Source organism: Bos javanicus, chromosome X (assembly GCF_032452875.1).
Source record: "Bos javanicus breed banteng chromosome X, ARS-OSU_banteng_1.0, whole genome shotgun sequence".
NCBI classification, from domain to species: domain Eukaryota; kingdom Metazoa; phylum Chordata; class Mammalia; order Artiodactyla; family Bovidae; genus Bos; species Bos javanicus.
The window spans coordinates 98376826-98393955 of record NC_083897.1 but is presented as its reverse complement, the minus strand read 5'-3'; the positions used below and the strand labels follow the sequence as shown (position 1 = coordinate 98393955).

At 38.4% G+C, this 17130-nt stretch overlaps 1 protein-coding gene across 2 annotated transcripts in view; it reads right to left on the bottom strand.

Moving 5' to 3' along the window:
• Positions 1-1899: 1899 nt before the first annotated feature.
• MTMR8 (myotubularin related protein 8) overlaps positions 1900-17130 on the bottom strand; it is a 282801-nt gene continuing 267570 nt past the window's right edge. For both annotated transcript variants that reach the window (XM_061410317.1, XM_061410318.1), the window contains 2 exons: positions 6506-6632; positions 1900-4049 (listed from right to left, as the gene is read on the bottom strand). In XM_061410317.1, the coding sequence (XP_061266301.1) occupies positions 3585-4049; positions 6506-6632 (592 nt within the window). In that variant the 3' untranslated portion in view covers positions 1900-3584. The remainder of the gene's footprint in view (positions 4050-6505; positions 6633-17130) is intronic.

The window sequence follows — 17130 nt, the reverse complement described above, 5'->3', positions numbered from 1 at the left end:
TATAAACTAATAATTAATGAATTTTTAAAACAAAGTGTTCATGTAAAATCTGAGAATGGCCACACTCCCAGGCACAAAGACTGTTTCAGGCTTGGAAAAGATAAGCAGTGACCCCAGACCTGTGAAAACTGTATAGGAAACAGGCAGGTGTCAGGTTCATGCATAAGACAGTGGCAGGTGGTTAAATGCCTTCCTAATTAAACGGGCAGTCACACAAGAATGGAATTTTCTGCTCAGGGAACTGGAATGGTAGGGCAGTAGTGGAGGGAGTCACATTTCTGTAACAGCATAGATGCTATATGAGGATATGAAATTAAAGCCATTAATAGATGATCTTTTCTAGTACACTCAGTAACTTTCCTTCAGGACTCTCCCCTCTATTGCTAGGCTCTTAACTACAGATAGCTACTGGGTTTTTACCAGTGCATAAATATCTGGATTCTACTGAACATTTTTCCTTCCTTAGATTTTCAAATCCAACTGTAAAACAGTAGGTATCAGGTGTTGAGAGTAAATAGGGGATTTTTGCAAGGTTTTCCTTAGTTCTATGTATGTCATATACAAGTAATATAGGACATATTAAGGAATAAACATAATAACCACCAAACAAGTTGACTGGAAACACTGTGTTTTTCTTCATCACTTCTCAGTTTAGAATTGTATTGAAAAAAACTCGTCACTAATAATTAATTTTGTTTTGGATCTAAGAAATAAAGTTTGGTACTATGTACATCCTTGTACAGGTCTGTAGAAATAAATATGAGACTTTAACTTTTATAGGATTTGCAAAAGTTATTTGCCTTTTTCTTTTTTATAGAAAACTCTTAACACACTATTGGAAATATCATGCTAGTTAATGGACTATAAAATTCAGATTGAGATGTGGGAGAAAGTCTTTGGTATAAAGCAAAATCCAGAATAAACTCACTTGTAGCAGATGATTGGTATTGTCATTGTCTTTGACATCTTTCTTATTGTCAATGTCTTTGGCATCCTCCTTCACAGAGCCAGAGTTAGATGGAGCTTCCAGATCAAAATGACTTGCACAAATCCCATTTTTTTCAAGAAGTAACAAGTCAAATGACAACTGGCAACATCTGATGATTTATGTTATATAAGCCAAAGATCCCTGGGCTTCCCTGGTACCTCAGTCGGTAAAGAATCTGCCTGCAATGCAGGAGACCTAGGTTCGATCCCTGAGTTGGGAAGGTCCCCTGGAGGAGGGCATGGCAACCCACTCTAGTATATCTTGCCTGAAGAATCCCCATGGACAGAGGACCCTGGAAGGCAGCAGTCCATGGGGTCACAAACAGTCAGATATGACTGAGCAATTAAGAACATAAGTGAAAGATCAACTAGTGGAAAGAGGGGGATCAGAGAAGATACGATAGGAAATCACATTGATGTTTTAACATTAAAGGAAGAAGGCAGCTATCAAGAAGAGGTAAGTAGAAAAATGGCTCCTATTTACATATAAAAAAAGACAACCAAAATGACTTAGAGTTCTTCTTCTAAGTAGGGCTATTTTTTTGTCCATAGTTTAGCTCTTCTCTGCTACTTCTAACACTTTGATTAAAAGGCCTACCTTTCTTATACTTTTCAATTTGTTAATGTGGTGTATTACATTGATTGATTAGCGGATATTGAAGAATCCTTGCATCCCTGGGATAAAGCCCACTTGGTCATGGTGTATGATCTTTTTAATGTGTTGTTGGATTCTGATTGCTAGAATTTTGTTAAGGATTTTTGCATCTATGTTCATCAGTGATATTGGCCTGTAGTTTTCTTTTTTTGTGGCATCTTTGTCAGGTTTTGGTATTAGGGTGATGGTGGTCTCATAGAATGAGTTTGGAAGTTTAACTTACTCTGCAATTTTCTGGAAGAGTTAGTAACTAATGAGGTGATCCTTTAGAGATATCTGTATTTACAAATGGATGTGATAGTAACAGAGATGGCTCTTTCACTAAGAATCTCAGGGTTTTTTTTTTTTTTTTTTTTTTTTTTAGCTTAAACCAAATACATGGTATACAAAATAGACATCCTGGGTGAATATATGGATTCTACTGCCAAAGGAAATTCTGAAAGTGCTGACAATATGTTGCATGACCCAAACTATGCAAGGCTTATCCTACTCCAACATGTGGAAGTGGGTAAACTATGACTGTATATCCAATAGGAAAGTGTACAGCAAGTGTATCAACCCCAAATTGGGGAAAGTTTAGTTTCCCCTTCCCCTGGAGTAGCTGGGCATGCTTTAAGAACAGACTTTTTTCAAAAGTCTACATTAGTACAAGATGTTAAGCCTACCAGATTTTAAAAGTAGTGCCAATTATGTCTAAAAATCCACAAACTAATGTGATCTCTAGGGAAGTAAAACCACTGATCTTCATAAAAATGCCTAAGAAGAGGGACTTCCCTGGCAGTCCAATGATTAAGATTCCATGGTTCTACTGCACAGGGAATGGGTTCAATCCCTGTACAGAGAACTAAGATTCCACAGGCCATGTGGTATGGACAAAAAAAAAAAAAAAAACCAAGAAGAGTCCTATTTTAGGAAAACTTAGGTGGGCACACATGCTATGTATAAGCCAGGGTCTAAAGCACTAAGATTTTCAGTTGTCTCCTGAACTGATGTTGAAAATGCTATTGATCAACATTATTAATTCAGACCCCACTGTTTTGGAATTGATCATTTTAGAATGTAGTGGATTCAAGTTTATTGATGGGCTATCTATAAAAAAGGGAGTTGGCTAAGTGAGTATTATAAGACCTAGCTAGGGAACGAACTGGGAAAATTTTCCTTATATGTTCTACATCACCAAGTACCCATGTACCATTTTGATTTATTCTCAGGCAAATGTTGGGGGTCTCTACTGGCAATAATGTGAGCTTACATTGTATGACTATATATATACCTTCAAGTAAAATTTTCTTTCAAGTCATTCTGCAATTCAGTTACCTTTGCACATACCATCCCTTCAGCAGGGTCTTAATTCTTCAGTATGACAATATTTCTACTTGTTCTTGTGCTAGAATAGTAAGGGTGGAAAAGTAAGAGAGACTGACCTTTAAGGAAAATGGAATAATGGAACCAATCTAATATCTCAACTGAAAAGCAAGATATTTTTAAAGTTAAATCCCATTCTAGAACTATAATGTATTCTTTCTTTTGCCTATATTCTAGGCTGCTTGACATGCATATGTTGTTTGTTCTTGTTGTTTAGTTGCTAAGTCATGTCTGACTCTTGCGACCCTATGTTCTGGAGCCCATCAGGCTCCTTTGTCCATGGGATTTCTCAGGCAAGAACACTGGAGTGGGTTGCCATTTCCTTCTCCAGAGGATCTTCCCAATCCAGGGATCGAACCCATGTCTCCTGCATCGGCAGGTGGATTCATTACCACTGAGCCACCAGGGAAGCCCTGAGGTACATACACTGATTGCTTAACTAGTTAAGGCCCTAAATCCCCTTCTAGAATCTTAAGCCTCAGCCATTTAATCCAGTTAGAAAAGCAGCAAAGCCTTTTTGAGACAAGGATCATTGTGGGTGTTGTAGGTACAACTAACATGGAAACAGATGAATAGCTCACTGTTGCTTAGAGAAGCCTGTCTTGGTGCTGGCCTTAGATAGCCCTATGTCTTCAGAGATGCCCATGATCCCAGAGAAGCTCATGGTCTCAGAAATGCTGGTGTCTTCATAGAAGTCCATAGTCTCAGTGGTGCCCATGTTGTCAGAGATACCCAAGAACCCAGAGATGCCTGTGTCTCCAGAGAAGCCCACATCCCTAGAAATGTTTATGGCCCTAAGGTTGCCCATGATCCCATAATAGTCATGGTGGAGGTCTGCACACTGACTTTTTACTTGATCCATCTGAACTAGAGGGCCTCCTTCTCTAGAAAGAGTGCCATTCTCCATCAAGGTATTCAGGTCTCCATTGGTACCCATAAAACAGACAGGATTTGTCAAAGGAGTTCCCAGGTGCTGAGATAATAAATGCCCTAATTGAGAGCAGGTACAGACTTCTGGTGGCTCATCATGGGCTTTCAGTTTCTGTCATGGGAGCAAGGAATGGTTGAAAAGAATTAGAAACTGGAATAAAACTAGGCAAATATCATACTGACATATAGGGATCCTGTCAGCTGTCACTTATATGGTAGCCAATGACTTTTTGCCCCCTCCTCCTCCTCAAATATCTTTTATTCATCACTTAACATAGTGCTTTAAAAGCCCTACCACTAAATATCCTCAAAGGTCTTGTATCTATAAAAGTTCCCTTTTCTGATAAATGCTATTTTATTACTGAGAACAGGGAGGGCAAGGGAAAGGATCACTAACATTTATTGATTACTTCCATGTGCCAACCACTATAGTATTTCATTTTATGCTTAAGTCCTATTAGTTAAGTATTAGCTATATTTTACAGATGAGGAAACTGAGGTTCAGAGAATTTAAATAAGTTCACCCAAATTCACACATTTAAGAAGTGGCAGAGCTGGGATCTGACCCTGCCTCTACTTAATGCCAAAGTCTATGACCTGTCTACTACTTCATGCTGTCTCCAATGGATATTTTCACTTTCAGGGATAACATGATGATTCACTGATATTTTACAACAGTGATTCTTAGCTTTCTTGGGAGGTCACTGACACCTTTGAAAATCTGGAGAAAAGGATGAACCTTCTTCTCAGGAGAAAAGGATGAACCTTCTTCTCAGGAGAAAAGGATGAACCTTCTTCTCAGAAAATCACATGCAGGCATAAATGAGTGAATGAGACGGCACACAAACAGTTTTTAGGGATAATTTCAGGGGTTTCATAGATCCCTTGAAGGTCATCTGTGGATGTCTATGGGTTTATGGACTCCAGTTAAGAGCTCCTGCCTTAGGGATAAGCATACCATTCTTATTTTCCTGGAACTCACAAAATCATACACACACACATACACACACGTATACAGTGATAACACTTGGAGAAAGAAACTGACTGCATAGGTGGCTGGGAGAGTTTTTTAAACATTTCATTTTGTACACTTTTGTATTGTGCATATTCTAACTTTATATTTGTATTGCCTTTTAAAAAACATCAACAGGGTATCTGTAATATAATATGGGCTGCTTTTGTTTTTCTTCTCTGTATTAAAAAAGGAATGTTAATAATAGTTATTGTCTTTTTTGCTTTCTTTTTCTTTAATTGGAGGATAATTGCTTTAAAATATTGTATTGGTTATTTTAAAAGGAAGCCTTACTTACTTTTTAACTTTAGAATCAGAGAGTGATATGATTCTATTAACAGAATGAATCTGATTCTCTTAGGAATTAAACAGGAATAAATAAAAGGGCTAGGTTTATAAAAGGGGAACTGCTCTGGAGACCCTGTGGAGAAGGTTGCTAAAAGGTAAAAGAGGAGTCAGGAGAAAGGTTCCTTACTTCTCAATTCTGCCTAGGGCTTCTTTCCTGGGACTGCTTGTTTCCTTTATTTCCTGATTTTAAGTCATATTTCAGTTTTCTTCCTTCCCCTCCCTCTTCTTCATCTTTTTTTTTTTTTTAATGGAACTAAGTAACTGACTGTTGCTTTTCAAGAGGACATTCAAAAGTTTAAGATCTGATGCAACCACAATAAATTTATTTAAAAAATAAAAGGATATTTGTTTACTTACAGGGAGCAGCAGAAATGCTATGACTTATCTGGTGGAAAGGAGGTTCACACCCAGTTCCTAAGCAGCACACCCTTTCTAAGAATTCTTTTCTAAGAAGTATCCCTCCCCTTTACTTCAAACATACCCTAGGGACCTCTGGATTCCAGAAGCAGCTCAGCATTTTCCATTTTTTTTTTTTTTTGGAAAAGAAATCCCTGTTGACTTGTTCAACTCTAATTAAAAACAAGTGTGTGACTTTGGTTTTTTTGGTATCATAAAGGAAATCAACACATAATCATATCCTAAAGCAAAAGAACCATTCAATGAACAAAGTTTCTCATATGCATGGGAAAGAAATCAGATTTTTTAAAAGGTTTTGATTGTTGGAAATAGCAATGCCATTGTTCTCATTAGTACACCCAAGAAGTTATACTTATTTTCTTGATGGATAACAAATACCTGCATTATTTCCCTGAAACTCCCTCTTGCTCCTCCTCATAATTCCATCCATATCCAAAAAGGGAACAAATTGGCTTAACTATCTGACTGTGATATTTACCATTTAATATGGGAGGTTACGGAGAAGGCAATGGCAACCCACTCCAGTACTCTTGCCTGGAAAATCGCATGCGTGGAGGAGCCTGGTAGGCTGCAGTCCATGGGGTCGCACAGAGTCGGACACGACTGAAGCGACTTAGCAGCAGCATGGGAGGTTAAAAAAAAAAGAAGAGCTGTGCATCACAGGATGCTTGCAAAGCAGAGAGGATAACAAGCCAGCCAGGTAGCTTCTCACAAGTACCAAATCAATTCCAAGTGAGTTAGGACTACTCAGAAGGTGTAAGAGATTCTCTTTTTGAGATTCAACTTTTCACCTTTTCTAGTTTGTGCACATCTGCCTCCAGCATTGATCTCTGCTTCTTAATTTCCAGGAGGCTCTCTAGCATACTCTGCTTGGGCTGCAACCCTTTGTCAAAGCGGTTATACATCCCACACCAGAACCTTGAATAAACAAAAAGAAAAAAAAAAAGTGGGTTAGTTTAGCTAGAGAAATAGATTATTTATGTTTTGTTCATGTCAAGAAAATATCAGCTTGGTAGGTAGGCAGATCTCAAAAGTAAGGTAACATGATAACATTAAAAACATAGGACATGCTCATAATTTAAAAGTAATGTTCTTAGCAGAAAGATCTCTGCTGAAGACAGGCCACCTAAAGTTGTACTGAGCTCATAGCCACCTCTAACACACACCCCTTGACATACCCTACCTACCCCAAAGAATAAGACCCAGCTCCACCCACTAGTGGGCAGGCACAAGCCCCAGAATCAACCTCATCCACCAGAGAGCAGACACTAAAAGAAAGAAGAGCTATAGTCCTGCAAGCATACAGAAAGGAAACTACAAACACAGAATATCAGGCAAAATGAGATGGCAAAGAAGTATGTTCCAGACGAAGGAACAAGATAAAACTGCAGAAAAACAACTAGGTCAGGTGGAGGTAGACAATCTACCTAAAATAATTCAGAGTAATGATAGTAAAAGTGTTTCAAAATCTTGGAAAAGGAATGGAAATAGACTGAGAAGATAAAAGAAATATTTAACAAAGAGCTATAAGATTTAAAGAACAGAGATAAATAATACAATTACTGGGATGAAAAAATATACTAGAAGGAATCAATGGCATAATAAATGAGGTAGAAGAGCTAATGAATGAGCTAGAAAACATTGTGGTGGAAATCACTGCCATGAAACAGAATAAAGAAAAAAGAATGAAAACAAATGAGAACAGTCTCAGAGACCTTTGGGACAATGTTAAAAGCACCAATATTTACATTATAGGAGTCCTAGGAGGAGAAGAAAGAGAAAAAGAGTCTTAGAAAATATTTGAATAGATAATAGCCAAAAACTTCTCTACCATGAGAAAAGAAACACTCACTCAAGTCCAGGAAGTACAGAGTACCATATGGGATAAACACAAGGAGGAACATGCTGAGACACATATTAATCAAACTGACAAATTAAAAACAAAAAGAAAATATTGAAAGCAACAAGGGAAAAGCAACAGACAACATACATATATACAGCTGATTTTTAAGTAGAAACTGCAGGCCAGAAGCTTGTGGTATGATATATGTAAAGTGATGAAAGGGAAAAACTTCCAAACAAGAATATTCTACCCGGCAAGGCTCTTATTCAGATTTGACAGAGAAATCAAAACCTTTGCAGACAACCAAAGCTAAGAGAATTCAGCATCACCAAAAAAGCTTTACAACAGATAATAAAGGAACTTCTCTAGGAAGAAATGAAAAGTCCACAACTAAGACAATAAAATTATAAATGGGAAGGCTCAGTGGTAAAGGCAAACATGAATCTGGTAAAGTTGTAGGATACAAAATTAATACATAGAAGTCTCTTCCATTCATATACACTAACAATGAAAGATCAGAAAGAGAAATTAAGGAAACAATCACATTTATCATCACATCAAAAAGAATGAAATACCTGGGAGGAAACCTACTTAAGGAGGGAAAAGTACTCTGAAAACTATAAGACAATGATGAAAGAAATTGAAGATGACATAGACAGATGGATAGATATGCCATGTTCTTGGGATTGGAGGAATTAAAATTGTGAAAATGACTATACTACCCAAGGCAATCTACAGATTCAAAACAATCCCTTCAAATTACCAATGGCATTTTTCAGAGAGCTACAACAAATTTTTAAAATTTGTATGTAAACATAGAAGACTCCAAATAGCCAAAGAAATCCTGAAATAAACACAGCTGGAGGAATCAGGCTCCCTGACTTCAGACTATACTATGAAGCTACAGTAATCAAGACAGTATGGATCATATTGGCACAAAAACAGAAATATTGATCAGTGGAACAGGATAGAAAACCCAGAGATAAATCCACACACCTATGGTCCACATAACTTTGATAATGAAGCAAGAATATACAATGGAGAAAAGACAGCCTCTTCAATAAGTGGTGCTGTGAAAACTGGACAGCTACATTTAAAAGAATGGAATGAGAACTTTCTCTAACACCATACACAAAAATTAAACTCAAAGTGGATCAAAGACCTAAATTTAAGGCCAGACATTATAAAATAAGAGAAAAACATAGGGAGAACACTCTGACATGAGGTTAGCTCAAGATGGTGGAATAGAAGGAGATGAGAAGATGGTGGAATAGAAGGAGATGAGCTCACACCTTTTTATGAGAACACCAAAATCACAACTATAAACAACCAGCAGCAACAACAACAAACAAATAAACAAATATTGCAACCTATGAAAAAAGATACCCTACATCTGAAGACAAAGAAGTCACACGGAGATGGTAGGAGGGGTGCAATCACAATAAAATCAAATCTCATTCCTGCTGGGTGAGCAACCCACAAACTGCCAAACAATTATAGCACAGAAGATCTCTCACAGGAGTGAAATTTCTGAGCCCAACATCAGACTTCCCAGTATGATGGTCTGGCACTGGGAGAATCCCCCAGAAGATCTGATTCTGAGGGACACTGGGATTTGATCAAGGAATTCCACAGGACTGGGGGAAACAAACTCCACTCTTGGAGGGTGCACAAATGTTCTTGTGTGTACCAGGACACAGGAGAAAATAAGTAGTGACCATATAAGTGACTGGGCCAGACCTACCTGCTAATACTAGAGGATCTCCTGTGGAGGCAGGGGTGGCTGTGGCTCACTCTAGGGACAAAGACACTGGCAGCAGCAGTTCCGGGGAGCACTCATTGGTATGAGCACTCCTGAACATTAGCTTCACCAAACAGCCTGTAGGCTCCAGTGCTAGAATGCTTCAGGCCAAACAACCAACAGGGCAAGAACACAGGCTCACCCATCAGCAGAGAAGTAGCTTAAAGCCTTCCTGAGCACAGCCCTGCAAATCAGAGAGACAAGACCCAGCTCTCCACACCTCTGGGCAGGAACCAGAATATCAAAGCAATATTTTTTTATTTACCTCCTAGAGTAATGAAGATGAAAACAAAAAGTTTTAAAATGGGACTAATTAAAATTAAAAGCTTTTGTACAGCAAAGGAAACCATAAACAAAATGAAAAGGCAACATACAGAATGGGAGTAAATCTTTGTGAGTGACAAGGGATTAATCTCCAAAATATACAAAGAGCTCATGCAGTTCTATGTCACAAAAACAAACAACCCAGTTAAAAAATGGACAGAAGATCTAAATAGACATTTTTTTCAAATAAGACATATACATAGCCAAAAAGTATGTGAAAAAATGCTCAACGTCACTAATTATCAGAGAAATGCCAATCAAAACTACAATGAAGTATCCCCTCACACTGGTCAGAATGGCCATTATTAAAAAGTCTATAAACAACTAATGCTAGAGAGAGTGGGAAGAAAGGGTGCCCTCCTACAGTGTTGATGGAATGTACTGATAAGTTGGAATAACCAGTATGGAGACCAGTATGGAGGTTCATGAAAAAAATTAAATACAGATGTACCATATGATCCAGAAATCCTACTCTCTCTCTCTCTCTCTCTATCTATCTATCTATATATATCTATATCTATATCTATATATATCTCCAGAGAAAAACACAATTTGAAAAGATACATGCACAGCAATGTTCATTGCAGTGCTATTTACAAAAGTGAAGACATGGAAGCAACCTAAATATCCATTGACAGAGGAATGGATAAAGACATGCTACATATATACAATGGAATATTACTCAGCCATAGAAAGAACAAAATGATGCCACTTGCAGCAACATGGCATAGACCTAGAGATTATCATATTAAGTGAAGTCAGGCAAATACAAATATCATATGAAATCATGCAAGAGCTTCCCAGGTGGCTCAGAAGGTAAAGAAACTGCCTTCAATGCAGGAACCCCAGGTTAAATCCCTGGGTTGGGAAGAACCCCTGGAGAAGGAAATGGCAACCCACTCTAGTGTTCTTGCCTGGAAAATTCCACATACAGAAGAGCCTGGCATTGGGCTACAGTCCATGGGGTTGCAAAGAGTTGGACACAACTGGGCAACTAAAATTAACTCACAGATCTCAGATTTCAAAAACAAATCAAGGTTACCTAAGGGGAAACATGTAAGGGGAGGGATAAATTACGATCCTGGGATTAACATACATAAACAACTATATATAAAATAGGTAACCAACAACAACCTACTGCACAGCACAGGAAACTGTACTCAATATTCTTTAATAATCTATATGAGGGAAGAATCTGAAAAATAAAAAAAATATATGCATATGCATAACTGAACCACTATGCTGTATACCTGAAACCAATACAACACTGTAAACTAACTATAATTTAAAAAAGGACCTGAATAGACAATTTTTACAAATAAGAGATACATATGGACAATAAGCATACAAAGATATCATCACTAATCATTAGGGTATCACATGCTATCAGGGTAATATTCAAAATCCTTAAAGATAGGCTTCAGCAGTATGTGAACAAAGAACTTTCAGATGTACAAGCTGGATTTAGAGAAGGCAAAGGAATCAGAAATCAAATTGCCAACATCCACCGGATCAAAGCAAAAGCGAGGGAATTCCAGAAAAACATCTACTTCTGCTTCATTGACTAAGTGAAAGCCTTTGACTGCATGGATCACAACAAACTCTGGAAAATTCTTAAAGAGATAGGAATACCAGGTCACCTTACCTGTCTCCTGAGAAATCTGTATGCAGGTCAAGAAGCAACAGTTAGAACTGGACATGGAACAACAGATTGGTTCAAAATTGGGAAAGGAATACGTCAAGGCCATATATTATCTTGGGCTCCAAAATCATTGCAGATGGTGACTGCAGCCACGAAATTAAAAGACATTTGCTCCTTGGAAGGAAAGCTATGACAAACCTAGACAGTGTATTAAAAAGCAGAGACATCACTGCTGACAAAGGTCCCTACAGTCAAAGCTATGGTTTTTCCAGTAGTCATGTATGTTTGTGAGAGTTGGACCATAGAGAAGGCTGAGTGCCAAAAAATTGATGCTTTTGAACTGTGGTGTTGGAGTCCCTTGGACTGCAAGGAGATCAAACCAGTCAATCCTAAAGGAAATCAACCCTGAATATTCAGTGGAAGGACTGATGCTGAAGTTGAAACTCCAATAATTTGGCCACCTGATGCAAAGAGCTGACTCATTGGAAAAGACCTTGATGCTGGGAAAGACTGAGGGCAGGAGGAGAAGGGGGCAACTGGATAAGATGGTTGGATGGCATCACCGACTCAATGGACTTGAGTTTGAGGAAAGTTCAGGAAATAGTGAAAGACAGGGATGCCTGGCATGGTGCAGTCCATGAAGTCGCAAAGAGTTGGACATGACTTAGTGACTGAACCACAGCAACCCACTAAGTAAATGGAAACTAAAACCATGACATATCATTCATACCCATTAGAATGGCTAGTATTTCAAAACAAGCAAACAAACAAACTATTGGCAAAAATGTGGAGAAATTGGAACTGTTTGTGTCATGGTACAGCTTCTATGGAAAACACAATGGTTATTCCTCAAAAAAATTAAAAATAGATTTACCATATGATCCATTAATTCTACTTTTCAGTATATATCCAAAAGAATTTGAAAAGAGGGCCTCGAAAATAAGCCAATGTTCATAGAAGCATTAATTTCAAGAACCAAAAGGTAGAAGTTATACAGTTGTTTATATACAGGTGAATGAATAAACACAATGTGATATGCAATCAATGAAATTAATTCTACTTTTCAGTATATATCCAAAAGAATTTGAAAAGAGGGCCTCAAAAATAAGCCAGTGTTCACAGAAGCATTAATTTCAAAAACCAAAAGGTAGAAGTTATACAGTTGTTTATATACAGGTGAATGAATAAACACAATGTGATATGCAATCAATGAAATATTACTCAGCCTTAAAAGAGAATGAAAATTCTGACAGAAGTTTCACGTGGATGAACCTTGAGGACATCATACTAAGTGAAATAAACCGGGCATGAAAGAACATATAATATATGGTTCCACTCATATGAGGTATGTAGAGTGTTCAGATTCATAGAGACAGAAAGTAGAATGGTAGTTGTTAGGGGATGGAGTGAGAGCGAAATAGAAAACTTAATGGGTACAGATTCAGTTTCATAACATGAAAAATTTCTGGAGACTGATTGAACAATTCAGATATACTTAACATTACTAAAGTGTACACTTAAAAATGATCATTGTGCTAAGTCACTTTAGTTGTGTCCGACTCTGTGTGACCCCATGGTCTGTAGACCACCAGGCTCCTCTGTCCATGGGATTCTCCAGGCATGAATACTGGAGTGAGTTGCCATTTTCTTCTCCAGGGGATCTTCCTGACCTAGGGATCAAACTTGCATCTAGTACATCGCCTGCACTGGCAACTGGGTTCTTTACTAGTGCTACCTTGGAAACCCCTAAAAATGGTTAAGATGGTAAATTTTGTGCTATGTGTATTTTACCAATTTTAAAAAGGAATAGTAAAGAGTAATCCCCAAAAAGCTGTATCCAGTTTCCTCAATGGATAACTGTAGTATAATATCACAACTAGGCTAATATGATATATTCAAGATAACAATTCCTTTATAAGGAATATTGCTACTGTACTTTTATAGCCACACACAGCTCTGTACCTTCTATCCCTCAACCTTGTCCTTAACCCTTGGTAATCATTATCCTAACCATTTACTATTAATTTTGCCTTTCAAGAAATTTATATAAATGGATACATAAAGTATGTAATATTTTGAGATTAGCTTTAAAATTTAATCCCAATTCTCTGCAAGGTGTTGCATGTATCAATAGTTCATTCTTTACTGCTGAGTAATAATCACTGGCATTGATGTACCAGTTTGTTTACATATGAACAATTTAATTATTGAAGGAAACTTGGGTTGTTTTAAGTTTTTGGCTATTTTGTATAACACTGCCATGAACACTAGTGTATAGGTTTCTTGTGAACAAAATTTTTTATTTGTTTGGGATATATGTCCAGAAGTGCAATTAGTGCAAATGTTAGATCAAATGGTAGTTGCATGTTTAGCTTTTTAGGAAATTTAAAAACTGATTTCCACAGTGATTATACTATTATAGATTGCTGTTATATAAATGAGCCAAAAAAGGCCTCTGCATATGGCTCTATATAGTTTACTTCTTAATAGAAGGCTGGGACCTGTTAGCTGCAAAGCCCATCAGTGCCAAACTCAAAATTTTACCCATCCAGTCATTTTCAACATAGCCCAAATAAGCAGTTTTTAGTTATTTAATGCCTACTTGCTTTGCATACCCTGAAAAAGTACACTCAGTATCTGCAAGCCATAAAGAAGATGAATTTCTGTACAGTAACTGAACAGGTGCTTCTGAGCTCAACTAGCTATGTGTTGAGTTCTGCCAGAGGGAGCTTCTCACCAGAACACTGCCTAAAGATGAGGTTGAAGATTAAACTTCTGGGGGAGATGAAATGGAAGGTAGGACCCTATGAAGTTTCCACTAGAGGGAAAGGCAACACAGTACCATCATGATAGTGATGAGGATAACTTACCCTGTTTTCCTGGTAACCGATTGCAAAAGTAAGAGATATTGAAACAGCAAAAGGGGAGGGGCAAAAAGGAGGGGCCGGATCTCAGTTGGATAAAGAGATATGTCATCTCTTTTCCCCTGAGGCCTCAGGTCAGTTGAGTCTCTCAGTAGCATGACACTTTGTGACACCATGGACTACAGAAAGCCAGGCTTCCCTGTCCATCACCAACTCCCAAAGCTTGCTCAAACTCATGTCCATCGAGTTGGTGATGCCATCCAACCATCTCATCCTCTGTTGTTCCCTTCTCCTCCTGTGTTCAATCTTTCCCAGCATCAGGGTCTTATCCAATGAGTCCATTCTTCGCATCAGGAAGCCAGAGTGTTGGAGCTTCAGCTTCAGCATCAGTCCTTCCAATGAATATTCAGGACTGATTTCCTTTAGGATGGACTGATTGGATCTCCTTGAAGTCCAAGCAACTCTCAAGAGTCTTCTCCAACACCGCAGTTCAAAAGGATCAATTCTTTGGTGCTCAGCTTTCTTTATGGTCCAACTCTCACATCCATAGAAGAGTACTAAAAAAACATAGCATTGACTGATGGACATTTGTTGGCAAAGTAATATCTCTGCTTTTTAATATGCTGTCTACGTTTGTCATAACTTTTCTTCCAAAGAGCAGCTTCTTGTAATTTCATGGCTGCAGTCACCATCTGCAGTGATTTCGGAGCCCAAGAAAATAATGTCTGTCACTCTTTCCATTGTTTCCCCATCTATTTGCCATGGAAGTGATAGGGCCAGATGCCATGATCTTTGTTTTTTGAATGCTGAATTTTAAGCCAACTTTTTCACTCTCACCTTTCACTGTCATCAAGGGCCTCTTTAGCTCCTTTTCAATTTTCTGCTATAAGAATGGTATAATCTGCATATCTGAGGTTATTGATATTTCTCCCAGCAATCTTGATTCCAGCTTGTGCTTCATCCAGCCTGGCATTTCGCATGATGTACTCTTCATATAAGTTAAATAAGCAGGGTGAGAACATACAGACTTGATGTATGCCTTTCCTGATTTGGAACAAGTCTGTTGTTCCATCTCCAGTTCTAACTGTTGCTTCTTGACCTGCATACAGATTTCTCAGGAGTCAGGTCAGGTGGTCTGATATTCCCATGTCTTTAATAATTTTCCATAGTTTGTTGTGATCCACATATTCAATGCTTTGGCATAGTCAATAAAGCAGAAGTAGATGTCTTTCTGGAACTCTCTTGCTTTTTCTATGATCAAACCTGATGTTGGCAATATGATCTCTGGTTCCTCTGCCTTTTCTAAATCCAGCTTGAACATCTGGAAGTTCTCAGTCCATGTACTGTTGAAGCCTGGCTTGGAGAATTTGGGGCATTACTTTGCTAGCGTGTGAGATGAGTGCAATTGTGTGGTAGTTTGAACATTCTCTGGCATTACCTATCTTTGGTATTGGATGCAAACTGACCATTTCCAATCCTGTGGCCACTGCTGAGTTTTTCAAATTTGCTGGCATATTGAGTGCAGCACTTTAACAGCAGCATATTTTAAGGTTTGAAATAGCTCTCCTGGAATTCCATCATCTCCACTAGCTTTTCTCGTAGTGATGCTTCCTACTGCTACTGCTAACTCGCTTCAGTCGTGTCCAACTCTGTGCGACCCCATAGACGGCAGCCTGCCAGGCCCCACCGTCCCTGGGATTCTCCAGGCAAGAACACTGGAGTGGGTTGCCATTTCCTCCTCCAATACATGAAAGTGAAAGTGAAGTCGCTCAGTCGTGTCCAACTCTTAGCGACCCCATGGATTGCAGCCTACCAGGCTCCTCCATCCATGGGATTTTCCAGGCAAGAGTACTGGAGTGGGGTACCATTGCCTTCTCCCGATGCTTCCTAAGGCCCACTTGATTTGAACATTTCAGTATGTATAGCTCTAGGTGAGTGATCACACCATTGTGGTTATCTGGGTCACGAAGATCTTTTTTGTACACTTCCGTGTATTCTTGCCACCTCTTCTTAATATCTTCTGCTTCTGTTAGGTCCATATCATTTCTGTCCTTTATTGTGCCTATGTTTGCATGAAATGGTCCCTTGGAATCTCTAATTTTTTTGAAGAGATCTCTAGTCTTCCCCATTCTATTGTTTTCCTGTATTACTTTGCAGTAATCACTGAGGAAGGTTTTCTTATCTCTCCTTGCTATTCTTTGAAACTCTGCATTCAAGTGGGTATATCTTTCCTTTTCTCCTTTGCCTTTTGTGTCTCTTCTTTTCTCAGATATTTGTAAGGCCTCAACAGACAACCATTTTTCCTTTTTGCACTTCTTTTTCTTGGGGATAGTCTTCATCACTGCCTCCTGTACATTGTCACGAACCTTCATCCATAGTTTTTCTGGTACTCTGTTTATTAGATCTTATCCCTTGAATCTGTTACTTTCACTGCATAATTGTAACGGATTTGATTTAGGTCATACCTGAATGGTCTAGTGGTTTTGCCTACTTTCTTTAAGTCTGAATTTGGCAGTAAGGATTTCATGATCTGAGCCACAGTCAGCTCCCAGCCTTGTTTTGGCTGACGCTATAGAGCTTCTCCATCTTCAGCTAAAAAGAATATAATCAATCTGATTTAGGTATTGACTATCTGGTTATGTCCATGTGTGGAGTCGTCTCTTGTGTTGTTGGAAGAGGGTGTTTGCTATGACCAGTGTGTTCTCTTCACAAAATTCTGTTAGCCTTTGCCCTGCTTCAGTTTTTACTCTAAGGCCACACCTGCCTGCTACTCCAGGTATCTCTTGACTTCCTACTTTTGCATTCCAGTCCACTATGATGAAAAAGACTTTTTTTTTTTTTGGTGTTAGTTCTAGAAGACCTCATAGGTCATCATAGATTTATTCAACTTCAGATTATTTGGCATTACTGGCTGGGAAATAGACTCGAATTTCTATGATATT